The 19,769-nt window shown below is 33.5% G+C and overlaps 1 protein-coding gene across 1 annotated transcript in view; it reads right to left on the bottom strand.

Annotated features, from left to right (window-relative positions):
• The window catches only part of LOC148947964 (uncharacterized), a 140,914-nt gene that overhangs the window by 58,203 nt on the left and 62,942 nt on the right, over positions 1 to 19,769 (bottom strand). The window contains exon 5 of the mRNA XM_089096049.1: positions 9,367 to 9,431. Within this exon, the coding sequence (XP_088952175.1) occupies positions 9,367 to 9,431 (65 nt within the window). The remainder of the gene's footprint in view (positions 1 to 9,366; positions 9,432 to 19,769) is intronic.

Raw genomic sequence — 19,769 nt, forward strand, 5'->3', positions numbered from 1 at the left:
CAATTCTAATTTCTCCAGAGAAAACAAAAATCTTCCACTTCAGTTCTTTATTTCACAAAGACATAAAGAAATTTAAAGTTCAATTCTAAATTTTTCGGTGGGAGATAGAAAAATTAATACCATACATGTGAGACTAAAAATGAAGATATTTATGCAGAGTTTCAACTAGCTATGGCTAAGTTTGCTAAAGACAAGCTATTTTCTTGCGAAAACACACAAAATCAGAAAAAAATGTTCAATGTTCCCTTAGTACCTATGCAATTAGGCTAAAAATGAAGATATTTATGCAGAGTTTCAACTAACTATGGCTAAGTTTGCTAAAGACAAGCTATTTTCGTGCGAAAACACACAAAATCAGAAAAAATGTTCAATGTTCCTTTAGTACCTATGCAATTAGGCTGAAATGAAGATATTTATGCAGAGTTTTAACTAGCTATGGCTAAGTCTGCTAAAGACAAGCTATTTTCTTGCAAAAAAACACAAAATCAGAAGTAAAATGTTAAGTGTTCCTTTAGTACATACTCAATTATGCTAAAAATGAAGATATTTATGTACAGTGTAAACTATCTATGGCTAAGTTTGCTAAAGACAAGCTATTTTATTATGAAAACACACACACTCAGAAAAAATTGTCAATGGTCCTTTAGTACCTACGCAATTTGGCTGAAATTAAGAAATTTATGCAGAGTTTAAACTAACTATGGCTAAGTTTGATAAAGAAAAGCCATTTTATTGCGAAAACACAAACAAAATCAGAAAAAATGTTCAATGTTCCTTTAGTACCTACGAAATTAGTCTTAAATGAAGATATTTATGCAGAGTTTCAACTATCTATGGCTAAGTTTGCTAAAGACAAGCTATTTTCTTGCGAAAACACACAAAATCAGAAAAAATGTTCAGTGTTCCTTTAGTACCTACACAATTAGAATAAAAATGAAGTTATTTATGCACTGTTTTAAATAGCTATGGCTAAGTTTGCTAAATACAAGCTATTTTCTTGCGAAAACACACAAAATCAGAAAAAATTTTAAATTTTCCTTTATTACATTAGAATTTAGTATGAAATTAATTTTTTTATTCAGAGTTTAAAATATATATTGCTAATTTTGATAAATACAAGATATTTTCTTGCTAAAACACACAAACTCATAAAAATTTTTAAATGTTACTTTAGTACCTACTAAATTAGGCAGTACTTAATATATATGTTAGCAGATAAAAATAAATCAGTAGAAGAGTTCTAAAGACAAGACTATTTAGATCTCAAACACACAAACTCAGAAGTAAAATTAAAAATGTTCCTTTAGTACATACGAACTTCGTCACTAAATGTATTTAGTTATGATGTTTGTAAAAAAGAACTTAATCTGTTTGATAAAGACAAACTATTTTCTTGTGAAAACACACAAAATCAGAAAAAATGTTCAATGTTCCTTTAGTACCTACACAATTAGGCTAAAAATGAAGATATTTATGCACTGTTTCAACTAGCTATGGCTAAGTTTGCTAAAGACAAACTATTTTCTTGCGAAAACACACAAAATCAGAAAAAATATTGTTAGGTTAAGTTAGATTAGGTTAGGTTAGCCTACGTACGCGCGCATATAGGTTAGGTTAGGTTGGATTAAGTTAGGTTAGGTTAAGTTAGGGTTAGGTTAGATTAAGTTAGGTTAGGTTAAGTTAGGTTAGGCTAGGTTAGCCTACGTACGTGCGCGTACGTAGGCTAACCTAGCCTAACCTCACTTAACCTAACCTAACTTAATCTAACCTAACCTAACCTAACTTAACCTAACCTCACTTAATCCAACCTAACCTAACCTATATGCGAGCGTACGTAGGCTAACCTAACCTAATCTAACTTAACCTAACAATATTTTTTCTGATTTTGTGTGTTTTCGCAAGAAAATAGCTTGTCTTTAGCAAACTTAGCCATAGCTAGTTGAAACAGTGCATAAATATCTTCATTTTTAGCCTAAATACGTAGGTACTATAGGAACATAGAACATTTTTTCTGATTTTGTGTGTTTTCACAAGAAAATAGCTTGTATTTCGAAAACTTATCCATAGATAGTTGAATCTGTACCTAAATATCTTAAATATAAGCCTAATTATGTAGGTACTCAATGAAAAATGAACATTTTTCCTGATTTTGTTTGTGTTTTCGCAAGAAAATAGCTTGTCTTTAGCAAACTTAGCCATAGTTAGTTGAAACTCTCCATAAATATCTTCATTTAAGCCTAATTGCTTAGTTACTAAAGTAACATTTAACATTTTTTCTGATTTTGTGTGTTTTCGCAAGAAAATAGATTGTATTTAGAAAACTTAGCCTTATATAGTTGAAACTCTGCATAAATATCTTCATTTCAGCCTAATTGTGTAGGTACTAAATTAATATCTAATATTTTTTCTGATTTTGTGTCTTTTCGCACGAACATAGTTTTTCCTTATAAAACTTATCAATATCTACTATTATCAGTGTATTCAGAACATACTATTAAGCATACTTTTTTAGTTAATAAAGTACCAACGAACAATTTTTCTTAGTGTGTTTGTTTTCACAAGAAAATAGCTTGTGTTTAGCAACCTTAGCCAAATTTAGTTGTAACTCTGCATAAATATCGTCAATTAAGCCTAATTGCGTAGGTACTAAAGGAACATTGAAAATTCTTTCTGATTTTGTTTGTGTTTTCGCAAGAAAATAGCTTGTCTTTAGCAAACTTAGCAATAGATAGTTGAAACTCAGCATAAATCTCTTAATTTAAGACTAATTAAATAGGTACTAAAGAAAAATTGAACATTTTTTCTGATTTTGTGTGTTTTCGCAAGAAAATAGCTTGTCTTTAGCAAACTTAGCCATAGTTAGTTAAAACTCTGCATAAATATCTTCATTTAAGCTTAATTGCATAGGTACTAAAGGAACATTGAACATTTTTTCTGAGTTTGTGTGTTTTCGCAAGAAAATAGCTTGTCTTTAGCAAACTTAGCCATAGCTAGTTGAAACTCTGCATAAATATTTTCATTTTTAGTCTCACAAGTATGGTATTAATTTTTCTATCTCCCACCGAAAAATTTAGATTTGAACTTTAAATTTCTTTATGTCTTTGTGAAATAAAGAACTGAAGTGGAAGATTTTTGTTTTCTCTGGAGAAATTATAATTGAAGTGTGTTCACTAGTAAAGTTCAGAAGAGAACTTGAACTTTCCTTGACTTCGTTGAGAAAATTTTAAATTGAACTAGAACTTTTTATCTTCCGTGAAAATATTCACAGGTATGGTATTACTTTTTCGATCTTCCACCGAAAAATTAGAATTGAACTTTAAATTTCTTTATGTCTTGGTGAAATAAAGAACTGAAGTGGAAGATTTTTGTTTTCTCTGTAGAAATTAGAATTGAGGTGTGTTCTTTGGTACGGTTCATAGGAAAACTCGAACTTTTCTTCACTTCGTTGGCAAAATTTTAAATTGAACTAGTACTTTTTATCTTCCGTGAAAATATTCACAAGTATGGTATTACTTTTTCTTTCTTCAACCTAAAAATTTAGAATTGAACTTTAAATTTCTTTGTCTTTGTGAAATAAAGAACTGAAGTGGAAGATTTTTATTTTCTCTGGAGAAATTAGAATTGAATTGTGTTCTTTGGTAAAATTCCGAAGAGAACTTGAACTTTTTTATCTTCAGTGCAAAATTTGGAACAGTATTTTAAATTTTTCATCTCTTCGAGCCATATCTGAACTAAAGTGGAAAATTTTTATATTATTTGGAAAAATAGAAATGATCAATGACTAATCTTCTTTTCATTGAGAAAATTCAGAAGAGAACTTGAACTTTCCTTCACTTCGTTGAGAAAATTTTAAATTGAACTAGAACTTTTTATCTTCCATGAAAATATTCACAAGTATGGTATTACTTTTTCTATCTTCCACCGAAAAATTTAGAATTGAACTTTAAATTTCTTTATGTCTTTGTGAAATAAAGAACTGAAGTGGAATATTTTTATTTTCTCTGGTGAAATTAGAAATGAATTGTGTTCTTTGGTAAAATTCAGAAGAGAACTTGAATTCTTCTTCACTTCTTTGAGAAAATTTTAAATTAAACTAGAACTTTTTATCTTCCGGGAAAATATTGACTAGTATGGTATTAATTTTCTATCTTCCATCGAAAAATTTAGAATTGAACTTTAAATTTCTTTATGTCTTTGTAAAATAAAGAACTGAAGTGGCAGATTTTTGTTTTGTCTGGAGAAATTAGAATTGAAGTGTGTTCTTTGGTAAAGTTCAGAAGAGAACTTGAACTCTCCTTGACTTCGTTGAGAAAATTTTAAATTGAACTAGAACTTTTTATCTTCCGTGAAAATATTCACAAATATGGTATTACTTTTTCTATCTTCCACCGAAAAATTAGAAATGAACTTTAAATTTCTTTATGTCTTTGTGAAATAAAGAATTGAAGTGGAAGATTTTTGTTTTCTCTGGAGAAATTAGAATTGAAGTGTGTTCTTTGGTAAAGTTCAGAAGAGAACTTGAACTTTTCTTCACTTCGTTGAGAGAATTTTAAATTGAACTAGAATTTTTTATCTTCCAGGAAAATATTCACATGTATGGTATTACTTTTTCTATCTTCCACCAAAAAATTTAGAATTGAACTTTAAATTTCTTTGTCTTTGTGAAATAAAGAACTGAAGTGGAAGATTTTTATTTTCTCTGGAGAAATTAGAATTGAATTGTGCTCTTTGGTAAAATTCCGAAGAGAACTTGAACTTTTTTATCTTCAGTGAAAAATTTGGAAGAGTATTTTAAATTTTTCCTCTCTTCGAGCCAGATCTGAACTAAAGTGGAAAATTTTTATATTATTTGGAAAAAATAGAAATGATCAATGGCTAATTTCTTTTTCATTGAGAAAGTTCAGAAGAGAACTTGAACTTTCCTTCACTTCGTTGAAAAAATTTTAAATTGAACTAGAACTTTTTATCTTCCATGAAAATATTCACAAGTATGGTATTACTTTTTCTATCTTCCACCGAAAAATTTAGAATTGAACTTTAAATTTCTTTATGTCTTTGTGAAATAAGGAACTGAAGTTGAATATTTTTATTTTCTCTGGTGAAATTAGAATTTAATTGTGTTCTTTGGTAAAATTCAGAAGATAACTTGAATTCTTCTTCACTTCGTTGAGAAAATTTTAAATTGAACTAGAACTTTTTATCTTCCGGGAAAATATTCACACGGATGGTATTACTTTTTCTATCTTCCACCGAAAAATTTAGAATTGAACTTTAAATTTTTTATTGGGGAAATTAGAATTGAATTGTGTTCTTTGGTAAAATTCAGAATAGAACTCGAATATTCACGATCAAAGTATAACTTTTCCTATCTTCTATGAAAAATTTGGAATAGAACTTTAAATTTCTTCATCTCTTTGAGAAAAAAATCTGAACTGAAGTGGAAATTTTTATATTATTTTGGGAAAAAAAGATTTGATCAATAACTTTTTCATTTTCATTGAGAAAATTCAGAATCGAAGTTGAACTTTTCTTCTTCCGGGAAAATATTTGGAACAGAACTTTAATTTTTTTCATCTCTTTGAGAAAGGTCGGAATTGAATTGAAGAAAATTTAGAATTAAAGTGAAACTTTTTATCTTCATGGAAAATAATCACAATCCTAGTATAAATTTTCCTATCTTCTATGGAAAAATTTAGAATTGAACTTTAAATTTTTATGTCTTGGTAAACTTAAAAGTGATATGGAAACTTTTTATTTTCTCTGGAGAAATTAGAAATGAATTATGTTCTTTGATAAAATTCAGAAGAGAACAAGATCTTTTCTATCTTCTATGAAAAATTTGGAACAGTATTTTAAATTTTTTCATCTGTTTGAGAAAAATCTGAACTGAAGTGGAAAATTTTTATATTATTTTGGGAAAATAGAAATGATCAATAACTTATTTCATTTTCATTGAGAAAATTCAGAATCGAAGTTGAACTTTTCTTCACTTCTATGAGAAAATTTAAAATTGAAGTGAAACTTTTAATCTTCATAGAAAATAATCACAATCATAGTATAACTTTTCCTATCTTCTATGTAGAAATTTAGAACTGAACTTTAAATTTTTTATGTCATGGCGAACTTAAAACTGAAGTGGCAGCTTTTTATTTTCTCTGGAGAAATTAGAATTGAATTGTGTTCTCTGGTAAAATTCAGAAGAGAACTTGAATATTCACGATCAAAGTATAACTTTTCCAATATTCTATGAAAAATTTGGAACAGAACTTTAAATTTTTTTCATCTCTATGTGAAAAGTCGGAACTGAATTTAAGAAAATTTAGAATTAAAGTGAAACTTTTTATCTTCATGGAAAATAATCACAATCATAATACAACTGTTCCTATCTTCTACGGAAAAATTTAGAACTGAACTTTAAATTTTTTTATGTCTTGATGAACTTAAAACTGAAGTGGACGATTTTTATTTTTTATGTTAATATTAGAACTAAAGTATGCTCATTTAGAAAGTTCAGAAGAGAACTTGAACTTTTATATCTTCTATGAAAAATTTGGAACAGTATTTTAAATTTTTCATCTCTTTGAGAAAAATCTGAACTGAAGTGAAAAATTTTTATATTATTTTGGAGAAATAGAATTGATCAATAACATATTTCATTTTCAATGAGAAAAATCAGAATCGAAGTTGAACTTTTCTTCTTCCGAGAAAATATATTGAACAGAACTTTAAATTTTTTCATCTCTTTGAGAAAGGTCGGAACTGAATTTCAGAAAATTTAGAATTAAATTGAAACTTTTTATCTTCATAGAAAATAATCACAATCAAAGTATAACTATTCTTATCTTCTAAGGAAAAATTTAGAACTGAACTTTAAATTTTTTATGTCTTGGTAAACTTAAAACTGAAGTGGAAGCTTTTTATTTTCTCTGAAGAAATTAGAGTTGAATTGTGTTCTTTGGTAAAATTCAGAAGAGAACTTGATCTTTTCTATCTTCTAAGAAAAATTTGGAATAATATTTTAAATTTTTCATCTCTTTGCGAAAAATCTGAATTGAAGTGGAAAATTTTATATTATTTTGGGAAAATAGAATTGATCAATGGCTAATTTCTTTTTCATTGAGAAAATTCAGAATCGAAGTTGAACTTTTCTTCTTCCGGGGAAATATTTGGAACAGAACTTTAAATTTTTTCATCTCTTTGAGAATGGTCAGAACTGAATTTAAGAAAATTTAGAATTAAAGTGAAACTTTCTATCTTCATAGAAAATAATCACAATCATAGTATAACTTTTCCTATCTTCTATGGAAAAATTTAGAAGTGAACTTTAAATTTTTTATGTCTTGGGACTTTTCTTGTTCCGGGAAAATATTTGGAATAGAACTTTAAATTTGACTCTTTGAGAAAGGTTGGAACGTAAAAAGTTAAAAAATATCATGTTAAAAAATTCAAGAAAGTATTTACGAATTGGGGAGGAGACTCTTTGAGATTGGAAAATTGGTTTAGGAATGACATTATGAATGGAACTTGTTCAGAAAAGATATAATAAAGCCATAAAAAAGTATTAAAAAAATGGAGAGGGGACTCTTTGGGGGGCCGGAGAGGGTGTTTGGGGGACCCTTGGGGGAGGGTGTCCCTTCTGTGTCTCAATGCACAAAAAATATTAAAAAAATGGGGAGGGGAGGAGGGGAGGGGGAGGGGAGGGGAGGAGGGGAGGGGAGGAGGGGAGGGGAGGAGGAGGGGAGGGGAGGAGGAGGGGAGGAGGAGGGGGTTGGGGGAGAGGGAGGTGACGGTGAGGAGTGGGGAGGAGAGGGAGAGGGAGGGGAGGGTGGGGGGCCCTTTGGGAGCCTGGGGGACCTTTGGGGGCCGGTGGAGGGCCTTTGGGGGTCCTGGAGGCCGATTGAGAGCCTGGGGGACATTTGGAGACCGGGTGAAGGCCTTTGGGACCCCGGTGGTCTTTTGGGAGCTCGATGTGCCTTTGGGGGGCCCGGGGTGGGCCTTTGAGGGTCTGGGGGCGGGTGGGAGCCCTGGGAACCTTTGGGGACCGGGGGGGTCCTTCTGGATTGGGGTATGGGGATTGGAACCCTTTGGATCGGGGTAGGGCGATCGGGGCTCTTTGGGGTTGTGGTAGGGGACCTCACAACACTGTTCAATGGAACTTGTGTATTATAACGACCATACTAAAAAATCATCTTTTAAATCATCTTTTAAATCAACGTCTCTAACGGTTTCGCCGAAATAATTCCATAAGCTGTCTAAAACCGTTTCGCCCAAATAATCCCTAAATTAATTTCATCGTGTTCCTTTTGTTTGGCATCTCTGTGCTTTCACATTTCAAATTTCTAGGAAACCCTTTCCTACGTTAATCTCTTCCTCTCATAAATTTTCCTAGCTAAACTATTATGGTTTCGTTGGAATATCAATTTATCTCTCCGACTTAAAGCTCCGTGAAGCCGTATTTAAAAATAGAATTTCTATCTCTTTAGACTCCCACATAATTCCAAGATAACAAGTGTTGTCATTTATAATTCCTGACACTATAGATTAATGAAGCCCTATTTAAAAATAGAATATTAATTTTTCTCTCTGACCTAAAGAACGTTTATCCCTCAGACCTAAGATTAAAGAAGCCTTAATGTTTCTTAATTCCCCTTCGTGAAGCCCTATTTAAAAATAGAATATTAATTTTTCTCTCTGACCTAATGAACGTTTATCCCACAGACCTAAGATTAAAGAAGCCTTAATGTTTCTTAATTCCCCCTGCGTGAATCAATACATTCCCCCGCCGATTATGTAAATCAATTTCTCAGGTTAGGCTAGCCAAACAACAATGAAGCCATGTTTGTTTCTTAATTCCCCCTTCGTGAACCAATAATTCCCCCTAGCGATTATGTAAATCACCCCACAGTGTCATAAATCAATAATTCCCCGAGCGATTATGTAAATCACCCCTCATGTCATTACACGTGATCAAACGACAACAGATCGATTGACCTTGACCCCCATTAGACTCGATCGATAATCCTTGAATAAATTATGTACGTACGGGAGTAGCACCCCCCTTTCTACTTCTATGGGAGAATTTTGTACATTATTGCTTTTATTTATATGGCCCCTCCGTCTTCGAAACATATTACTTATTAGACAAAGGTTCTTCTTTTTTCTATGCAGGAGTTAATATGGAGTTAACTTAAGTTAACATGGTGTTCACAAGATGGTAAAAGGGCTAACTTTATTGATTATGTTGCTGAACTGAAGACTGACAAGATAGATGGAAAATGCTAGGGTATTCACAAGTTCTTTTATTGATGTTAAAGTTAAATATCATCATCTGGTAGTGTCCAGGGTTAACCTAAAGCTGAAACTTACGAAGAGTGATACCTTCCGTTAAGATATAATGTAGGTAAACTCCAAGATAAGAACTTGAAAGAACACTAAAGAGGAAAATTGAAGAATTTAGAATTTGCAGGTTATAGTTTTAAGAAAATATTTTAGGATTGTCGCTGTTGGTGTCTTAGGGAAGAAAGTTAGAAATACAGCTTAGAATATTTGTGTAAATATTTTATGTTTAATAGAGAGTAGGAGGGAGTTTTAAAAGAATAATTTGAATCATAGATCATATGTAAATAAAAGGAATGTAAGGAAAGTGGAAAAAGAATTAAATATAAATTAAGGATTTGCGAAAAGGAGGCCATGGATAAAATTGCTGAAGATCTGGAAGATGCAGCCAGACGGCATAATAGTAAAATATTGTACTGGCTTGTTAATAAATTAAATATAAAAAAAAAAATTTTCAACTGAAGGTATAGGAGAACTGGAGTAGAGAGGACCCTATAACTCGTGACATGACCACGTGGTTTATGGTTTTCTCAGTGAGAATGAAAAAACAGATGAAATTCTCACTTGAAAAACCATGAATTTTTCAAATTCTCACTTTAAAAAACATGAAAATTAAAATTCTCTCTTGAAAAACAAATAATATTGTAAGAGTGATGTGTTAGGGAATGGTTTTTCAAGTGATAAGTTTTAAATTCTTGTATTTTCAATTTATAATTTTATAAATTAATGGTTTTACAAGTGAGAATTTTAAAAACAGGAACTTTCTCACTTGGAAAACCATAAACCACGTGGTCCTGTCACGAGTTTCTCACTTTGAAAACCATACACCACGTGGTGCTGTCACGAGTCAGAACACCTGTGCTGTCGACCTCAATTCACATATCGTGAATCAATAATTCCCCTTAGAAACAACAAATTAAGTTCCCTTTCTTGACAGATCAATCAATCAATGACATCATCTATCAGACTTTAAATTTCCCTTTCTTGACAGATCAATCAATCAATGACATCATCTGTCAGACTTTAAAAATTTTCGCCTAGAAACATTTCTCCAGGAATAGATCCAAAATCATTAATGTCTTTGCCACGGGAACAGTTCTACTGGTCGAACTCCAAAGGATATTAATAACCACAGGCCATGGAAACAATTAGGCAAGAAACATCTTAGCGATGAATTGTTTTAGCGCGCGAAAAGGTTTCCATATAATTTGAAATGCATTGACGCAGAGATGCCAATAACAAAGGAACACGCTGAATTTGCGTTTAGGGATTATTTGGGCGAAACCGTTTTAGACAGGTTATGGAACTATTTCGGTGAAACAGATAGAGACATTTTAAAAGAAGATTTTTGAAGAGATTTTGGAGGAGGTTTTGAGTGTGGTCGTTATAATACACAAGTTTCATTTGAACAGTGTTGTGAGGTCCTCTAACCCAACCCCCAAGGGTTCCGATCCTCCTACCCCCACCCCGACGGACGCCCCCGGTCCTCAAAGCCCCCCAAACTCCCAATGGTTCCGATCCCCCTACCACATCCCCGAAGGAAGCCACCGGTCCTCAAAGGTTCTCTGGGCTTCCAAAGGACCCCCCCCCCCCCGGACCCCCAAAGACCCTCACCCAGTCCCCAAAGGGCCCCAGACCCTAAAAAGGCCATACCCGAGCCCCAAAGGTCCTCCCCGGTCCCCAAAGGCCCACCAGACCCCCCAAAGCCCTACCCCGGCCACACAGGGACCACCCCCACCCCAAAGCCCACCCCCCGTCCCCACAAGTCCCCCCGCTCCCCAAAACCCCTCCACCCGTCCCCCAAGGCCCACCCCCGGCTCCCCGGGCACCCCAAGGGCCCCGAGTGCGCAACCCCTACCCCGAAGGAAGCCTCCGGTCCTCACAGGGCCCCCAGGGCACCCACAGGGCCCCGAGTGCGCTCCCCCGACCCCTATGGACGCCTCCCGTCCGCACAGGTCCCCCAGGCTCCCAAAGGCCCTCACCCGGGCCCCAAAGGTCCACCGGGCTCCCAAAGGGCCCCCAGCCCCCCAACGGCCCCACCGGGCCCCAAAGGGCCCAATCCGTGCTCAAGGACCCCCCCGGACCCCCAACGGTCCTCCACCCGACCCCAAAGGCCCTCTCCCGGTCCCAACGGTCCACCCGGCCCCCAACGGCCCCCAGACCCGAAAAAGTCCATACCCGAGCCCCCCCCCGGCCTCCAACCGTCCCCAAAGGCCCACTCCCGGACCCAAAGGACCACCAGGCCCCCAAAGGCCCCCACACCCTCCCAACACCAGACCCGCGCCCCCCCCACGGCCCACACCGGTCCCCAAAGGTCCACCCGACCCCACACACGCCCACCCCCGGGCCCCACCGGCCCACCCCGGGCGCCCCGGGCTCCCCCCGGGCCCCGCGTGCTCGACCCCACCCCCGACGGAAGCCGCCGGTCCTCAAAGGTCCCCCAGGGCTCCCAAAGGGCCCCGATTGCTCTACCCCTACCCCGAAGGAAGCCTCCGGTCCTCAAAGGTCCCCCACCGGTGCCCAAAGGACCTCTCCCGGACCCAAAGGTCCACCAGGCTCCCAAAGGGCCCCAGCCCCTCCACATACCTTCCCCGAGCCCCCCCAAAGACCCTCACCTGGCCACCACTGTCCCCCAGATCCCCCCACGCCCTCCCCCGGGCCCCCACGGCCCTCCCCGGGCTCCCAGGGCTCCCAAAGGGCCCCGATTGCTCTACCCCAACCCCGAAGGAGGCCTCCGGTCCTCAACGGTCCCCCAGGCTCCCACAGGACCCACTGGACCCCCCACGACCCTCACCTGGACCACAAAGGTCCACCGGGCTCCCAATGGGACCACCGGACCCCAAAGGGTCCCCCGGACCTCAAAGGTCCTCCCCCGGTCCGCAAGGGTCGCTCAGACCCCCAACGGACCCACCGGGCCCCAAAGGGCCCAAACGGTGCTCAAGGGCTCCCCGGACCCCCCAAGACCCTCACCCGGTCCTCACAGGTCCACTGGGCTCCTAAAGGACCAGTCGGTCCTCAAGGACCCACTCAGACGTGCACAGACCCTCCCCCGACCCCCACCGGCGCACCCCGGTCCCCACAGGTCCCCACAGGCTCCCCGCGGACCCCTCCCCCCCTCAAGGGCCCCTGGATACCCCCAAGCCCTCCCCCGACCCCACCCAACAACCCCCTCACCATTTTTAAAACTTTTTATTGCTTTATTATATCCTTTTAGAAAAAGTTCCTTTCATAATGTCCCTCCTCAACCCATTTTCCAACTTGAAGTACTTATCTTTTTCACCCACTTTCTCAATGAAAAAGAAATTAGTTTTTAATCAATTCTAATTTTCCAAATAATATAAAAATTTTCCACTTTAGTTCAGATCTGTCTCGAAGAGATGAAAAATTTAAAATACTGTTCCAAATTTTTCGCAGAAGAAAAAAAAAGTTCAAGTTTTCTTCTGAATTTTACCAAAGAACGTGCTCCAATTCTAATTTCACCAGAGACAACAAAAATCTTCCACTTCAGTTCTTTATTTCACAAAGAAATAAAGAAATTTAAAGTTCAATTCTAAATTTTTCGGTGGAAGATAGAAAAAGCAATACCATACTTGTGAATATTTTCCCGGAAGATAAAAAGTTCTAGTTCAATTTACAGTTTCCTCAATGAAGTCAAGGAAAGTTAAAGTACTCTTCTGAATTTTACCAAAGAACACGCTTCAATTCTAATTTTGTCAGAGAAAAAAAAAATCTTCCACTTCAGTTCTTTATTTCGCAAAGACATAAATAAATTTAAAGTACAATTATAAATTTTTAGGTGTAAGATATAAAAAGCAATACAATAAACGTTAATAATTACCCGGACAATAAAAAGTTCTAGTTAAATTTACAATTTCCTCAATGAAGTCAATAAAAGTTCATGTTCTCTTATGAATTTTACTAAAGAACAAAATTCAATTCTAATTTCAACAGAGAAAAGAAAAATCTTCCACTTCAGTTCTATATTTCACAAAGACATAAAGAAATTTAAAGTTCAATTCTAAATTTTTCGGTGGAAGATAGAAAAAGCAATACCATACTTGTGAATATTTTCCCGGAAGATAAAAAGTTCTAGTTCAATTTACAGTTTCCTCAATGAAGTAAATGAAAGTTCAAGTTCTCTTCTGAATTTTACCAAAGAACACGCTTCAATTCTAATTTTTTCAGAGAAAACAAAAATCTTCCACTTCAGTTATTTATTTCTCAAAGACATAAATAAATTTAATGTACAATTCTAAATTTTTCGGTGGAAGATAGAAAAAGCAATACCATACTTGTGAATATTTTCCCGGAAGATAAAAAGTTCTAGTTCAATTTACAGTTTCCTCAACGAAGTGAAGAAAGGTTCAAGTTTTCTTCTGAATTTTACTAAAGAACAAAATTCAATTCTAATTTCACCAGAGAAAATAAAAATCTTCCACTTCAGTTCTTTATTTCACAAAGACATAAAGAAATTTAAAGTTCAATTCTAAATTTTTCGGTGGAAGCTAGAAAAAGTAATACCATACTTGTGAATATTTTCCCGGAAGATAAAAAGTTCTAGTTCAATTTACAGTTTCCTCACGGAAGTCAACTAAAGTTCAATGTCTCTTTTTAATTTTAACAAATAACAAAATTCAATTCTAATTTATTCAGAGAAAAAAAAAATCTTCCACTTAAGTTCTATATTTCAAAAATTAATAAATAAATTTAAAGTTCAATTCTAAATATTTATTTGTAAGATAGAAAAAGCAATACCATACTTTTGAATATTTTCACGGAAAATAAAAAGTTCTAGTTCAATTTATAATTTCCTCAAAGAAGTGAAGAAATGGTCAAGTTCTCTTCTGAATTTTACCAAAGAACAAAATTCAATTCTAATTTCACAAGAGAAAATAAAAATCTTCCACTTCAGTTCTCTATTTCACAAAGACATAAATAAATTTAAAGTACAATTCTAAATTTTTCGGTGGAAGATAGAAAAAGCAATACCATACTTGTGAATATTTTCACGGAAGATAAAAAGTTCTAGTTCAATTTGCAGTTTCCTCACCGAAGTCAAGGAAAGTTCAAGTTCTCTTCTGAATTTTAACAAAGAACACTCTTCAATTCTAATTTCACCAGAGAAAATAAAACTCTTCCACTTCAGTTCTCTATTTCACAAAGACATAAAGAAATTGGAAGTACAATTCTAAATTTTTCGGTGTAAGATAGAAAAAGTAATACCATACCTGTGAATATTTTCACGGAAGATAAAAAGTTCTAGTTCAATTTGCAATTTCCTCAACGAAGTGAAGAAAGGTTCAAGTTCTCTTCTGAATTTTACTAAAGAACAAAATTCAATTCTAATTTCACCATAAAAAATAAAAATCTTCCACTTCACTTCATTATTTCACAAAGACATAAAGAAATTCAAAGTTCACTTCTAAATTTTTCGGTGGAAGATAGAAAAAGTAATACCATACTTGTGAATATTTTCCCTGAAGAGAAAAAGTTCTAGTTCAATTTTCACTTTCCTCAACGAAGTGAAGAAAAGTTCAAGTTCTCTTCTGAATTTTACAAAAGAATAAAATTCAATTCTAATTTCACAAGAGAAAAAAAAAATCTTCCACATCAGTTCTTTATTTCACAAAGACATAAAGAAATAAAAAGTTCAATTCAAAATTTTTAGGAGGAAGATAGAAAAAGTAATACCATACTTGTGAATATTTTCCTGGAAGATAAAAAGTTCTAGTTCAATTTAAAATTTCCTCACTGAATTAAATGACAGATCAAGTTCTCTAATGAATTATAAATAATAACAAAATTCAATTCTAATTTCACCAGAGAAAAAAAAAAACTTCCACTTCAGTTATCTATGTCACACAGACATAAAGAAATTTAAAGTTCAATTCTAAATTTTTAGGTGGAAGATAGAAAAAGCAATACCATACTTGTGAATATTTTCCCGGAAAATAAAAAGATCTAGTTCAATTTACAATTTCTCAATGAAGTCAAGGAAAGTTCAAGTTCTCTTCTGAATTTTACCAAAGAACAAAATTCAATTCTAATTTCACCAGAGAAAACAAAAATCTTCCACTTCAGTTCTATATTTCACAAAGACATAAAGAAATTTAAAGTACAATTCTAAATTTTTCGGTGGAAGATAGAAAAAGTAATACCATACCTGTGAATATTTTCACGGAAAATAAAAAGTTCTATTTCAAGTTTAAATGTACTCAACGAAGTGAAGTAAGGTTCAAGGTCTCTTCTGAATTTTAACAAAGAACAAAATTCAATTCTAATTTCACCAGAGAAAATAAAAATCGTCAACTTCAGTTCTCTATTTCACAAAGACATAAAGAAATTTAAAGTACAATTCTAAATTTTTCGGTGGAAGATAGAAAAAGTAATACAATACATGTGATTATTTTCACGGAAGATAAAAAGTTCTAGTTCAATTTAAAATTTTCTCAACGAAGTCAAGGAAAGTTCAAGTTCTCTCTGAATTTTACTAAAGAACAAAATTCAATTCTAATTTCACCAGAGAAAATAAAAATCTTCCACTTCAGTTCTCTATTTCACAAAGACATAAAGAAATTTAAAGTTCAATTCTAAATTTTTCGGTGGACGATAGAAAAAGAAATACCATACTTGTGAATATTTTCCCGGAAGATAAAAAGTTCTAGTTCAATTTACAGTTTCTCAATGAAGTCAAGGAAAGTTCAAGTTCTCTCTTAATTTTAATAAACAAAAAATTCAATTATAATTTCACCAGAGAAAATAAAAATCTTCCAATACAGTTAAGTATTTAACAAAGACATAAATAAATTTAAAGTAAAATTATAATTTTTCGGTGGAATATAGAAAAAGCAATACAATACTTGTTATTATTTTCCCGGAAAATAAAAAGTTCTAGTTCAATTTACAATTTCTCAACGAAGTGAAGAAAGGTTCAAGTTCTCTTCTGAATTTTACTAAAGAACAAAATTCAATTCTAATTTCACCAGAGAAAATAAAATCTTCCACTTCAGTTCTCTATTTCACAAAGACATAAAGAAATTTAAAGTTCAATTCTAAATTTTTCGGTGGAAGATAGAAAAAGTAATACCATACCTGTGAATATTTTCACGGAAGATATAAGTTCTAGTTCAATTTAAAATTTTCTCAACGAAGTCAAGGAAAGTTCAAGTTCTCTCTGAATTTTACTAAAGAACAAAATTAAATACTAAGTTCACCAGAGAAAATAAAAATCGTCCACTTCAGTTCTCTATTTCACAAAGACATAAAGAAATTCAAAGTTCAATTCTAAATTTTTAGGTGGAAGATAGAAACAGTAATACCATACCAGTGACTATTTTCACGGACGATAAAATGTTCTAGTTCAATTTAAAAATTTTTCAACGAAGTCAAGGAAAGTTCAAGTTCTCTTCTGAATTTTCTCATTGAACACACTTCAATTCTAATTTCTCCAGAGAAAATAAAAATCTTCCACTTCAGTTCCTTATTTCGCAAAGACATAAAGAAATTCAAAGTTCAATTCTAAAATTTTCGATGGAAGATAGAAAAAGTAATACCATACTTGTGAATATTTTCACGGAAGATAGTTCTAGTTCAATTTAAAATTTTCTCAACGAAGTCAAGGAAAGTTCAAGTTCTCTTCTGAACTTTACCAAAGAACACGCTTCAATTTAATTTTTCAGAGAAAACAAAAATCTTACACTTCAGTTCTTTATTTCACAAAGACATAAAGAAATTTAAAGTTCAATTTAATTTTCGGTGGGTTATTGAAAATTAATGCCATACTTTGTGATTATTTTTACGGAAGATAAAAAGTTCTACTTCAATTTTAAATTTCCCGGAAGATAAAGTTCTAGTTCAACTTGCTATTATCTTTGTGAAAACACACAAACTCAGAAAAAATGTTCAATGTTCCTTTAGTACCTATGCAATTAGACTAAAAATGAAGATATTTATGCAGAGTTTCAACTCGCTATGGCTAAGTTCGCTAAAAACAAGCTATTTTCTGTGAAAACACACAAAATCAGAAAAAATGTTCAATGTTCCTTAAGCACCTACGCAATTAGGCTTAAATGAAGATATTTATGCAGAGTTTCAACTGATATGGCTAAGTTTGCTAAAAACAAGCTATTTTCTGCGAAAACACACGAAATCAGAAAAATATTGTTAGGTTAGGTTAAGTTAGATTAGGTTAGGTTAGCCTATGTACGCGCGCATATAGGTTAGTTAGGTTAGATTAAGTTAGGTTAGATTAAGTTAGGTTAGGCTAGGTTAGCCTACGTACGCGCGCGTACGTAGGCTAACCTAGCCTAACCTAACTTAATCTAACCTAACTTAATCTAACCTAACTTAACCTCTATGCGCGCGTACGTAGGCTAACCTAACCTAATCTAACTTAACCTAACCTCACAACATTTTGTCTGATTTCGTGTGTTTTCGCAAGAAAAGATCTTGATTTTAGCAAACTGATACATATCGAGTAGAAACTCGTTTTAAAGATCGTCCTTTTATAATACGTTATCCTTGTATGCAGTACACGAGCATATTTTTTTCTTAGTGTTTGTGTTTTATAAATAATAAATAGATTTTTTATACCAATTATATATAGATAGATGAAACTCTGAATAAATATCTTAATATTTATTATAATTTCATATTTACTCAAGGAACATTGAACATTTTTTCTGAGTTTGTGTGTTTTCACAAATATAATAGCAAGTTGAACTAGAACTTTTTATCTTCCGGTGAAATTTGAAATTGAAGTAGAACTGTTTATCTTCCGTAAAAATAATCAAAAGTATGGCATTAATTTTAAATAACAAACCGAAAAATTAGAATTGAACTTTAAATTTCTTTATGTGTTTGTGAAATAAAGAACTGAAGTGTACGATTTTTGTTTTCTCTGAAAAAATTAGAATTGAAGCGTGTTCTTTGGTAAAGTTCAGAAGAGAACTTGAACTTTCCTTGACTTCGTTGAGAAAATTTTAAAATGAACTAGAACTTTTTATCTTACGTGAAAATAATCACAAGTATGGTATTACTTTTTCTATCTTCCATCGAAAAATTTAGAATTGAACTTTGAATTTCTTTATGTCTTTGCGAAATAAGGAACTGAAGTGGTAGATTTTCATTTTCTCTGTTGAAATGAGAATTGAAGTGTGTTCATTGAGAAAATTCAGAAGAGAACTAGAACTTTCCTTGACTTCGTTGAGAAAATTTAAAATTGAACTAGAACTTTTTCTCTTCCGTGAAAATATTCACAGGTCTGGTATTACTTTTTCTATCTTCCACCGAAAAATTTAGAATTGAAATTTAAATTTCTTTATGTCTTTGTGAAATAGAGAAATGAAGTGTAAGATTTTTATTTTCTCTGGTGAAATTAGAATTGAATTTTGTTCTTTATTAAAATTCAGAAGAGAACTTGAACTTTCCTTGACTTCGTTGAGAAAATTTTAAATTGAACTAGAACTTTTTATCTTCCGTGAAAATAGTCACAAGTATGGTATTACTTTGTCTAACTTCCACCGAAAAATTTAGAATTGAACTTTAAATTTCTTTATGTCTTTGTGAAATAGAGAACTGAAGTGGAAGATTTTTATTTTCTCTGGTGAAATTAGAATTGAATTTTGTTCTTTAGTAAAATTCAGAAGAGAACTTGAACCTGTCTTCACTTCGTTGAGTAAATTGTAAATTTAACTAGAACTTTTTAATTTCCGGGAAAATATTCACACGTATGGTATTCCTTTTTCTATCTTCCACCTAAAAATTAGAATTGTACTTTAAATTTATTTATGTCTTTGTGAAATATAGAACTGAAGTGTAAGATTTTTATTTTCTCTGGTGAAATTAGAATTGAATTTGTTCTTTGGTAAAATTAAGAAGAGAACTTGAACTTTACTTGACTTCATTGAGGAAACTGTAAATTGAACTAGAACTTTTTATCTTCCGGGAAAATATTCACAAGTATGGTATTACTTTTTCTATCTTCCAACGAAAAAATTAGAATTGAACTTTAAATTTCTTTATGTCTTTGTGAAATAGAGAACTGAAGTGGAAGATTTTTATTTTCTCTGGTGAAATTCGAATTGAATTTTGTTCTTTAGTAAAATTCAGAATAGAACTTGAACTTTCCTTGACTTCGTTGAGAAAATTGATACTTTCACGAGACATGATGCGTGGAAGTTTTACTTATATCAGGGATTGCTGGTCAATGAATAAATTAAACATAAAAATTATATTGTTACTAAATAATTCAGTAGTTAATTTGTAAATAGTTACATTACTATTCATTTTAATGAATTCAAATTGGAAAGAATACTATTATGTTTTTCTGTTGTAAATTTATTACTAGAACTTGTACCTTTCTTCACTTCTTTGAGGAAATTTTAAATTGAACTAGAACTTTTTATTTTCCTTGAAAATATTCACATGTACGG

The sequence above is a fragment of the Artemia sp. Qi Xiang Cuo genome, chromosome 10 (genome assembly GCF_049724085.1).
Source record: "Artemia sp. Qi Xiang Cuo chromosome 10, ASM4972408v1, whole genome shotgun sequence".
Lineage (NCBI taxonomy): Eukaryota > Metazoa > Arthropoda > Branchiopoda > Anostraca > Artemiidae > Artemia > Artemia sp. Qi Xiang Cuo.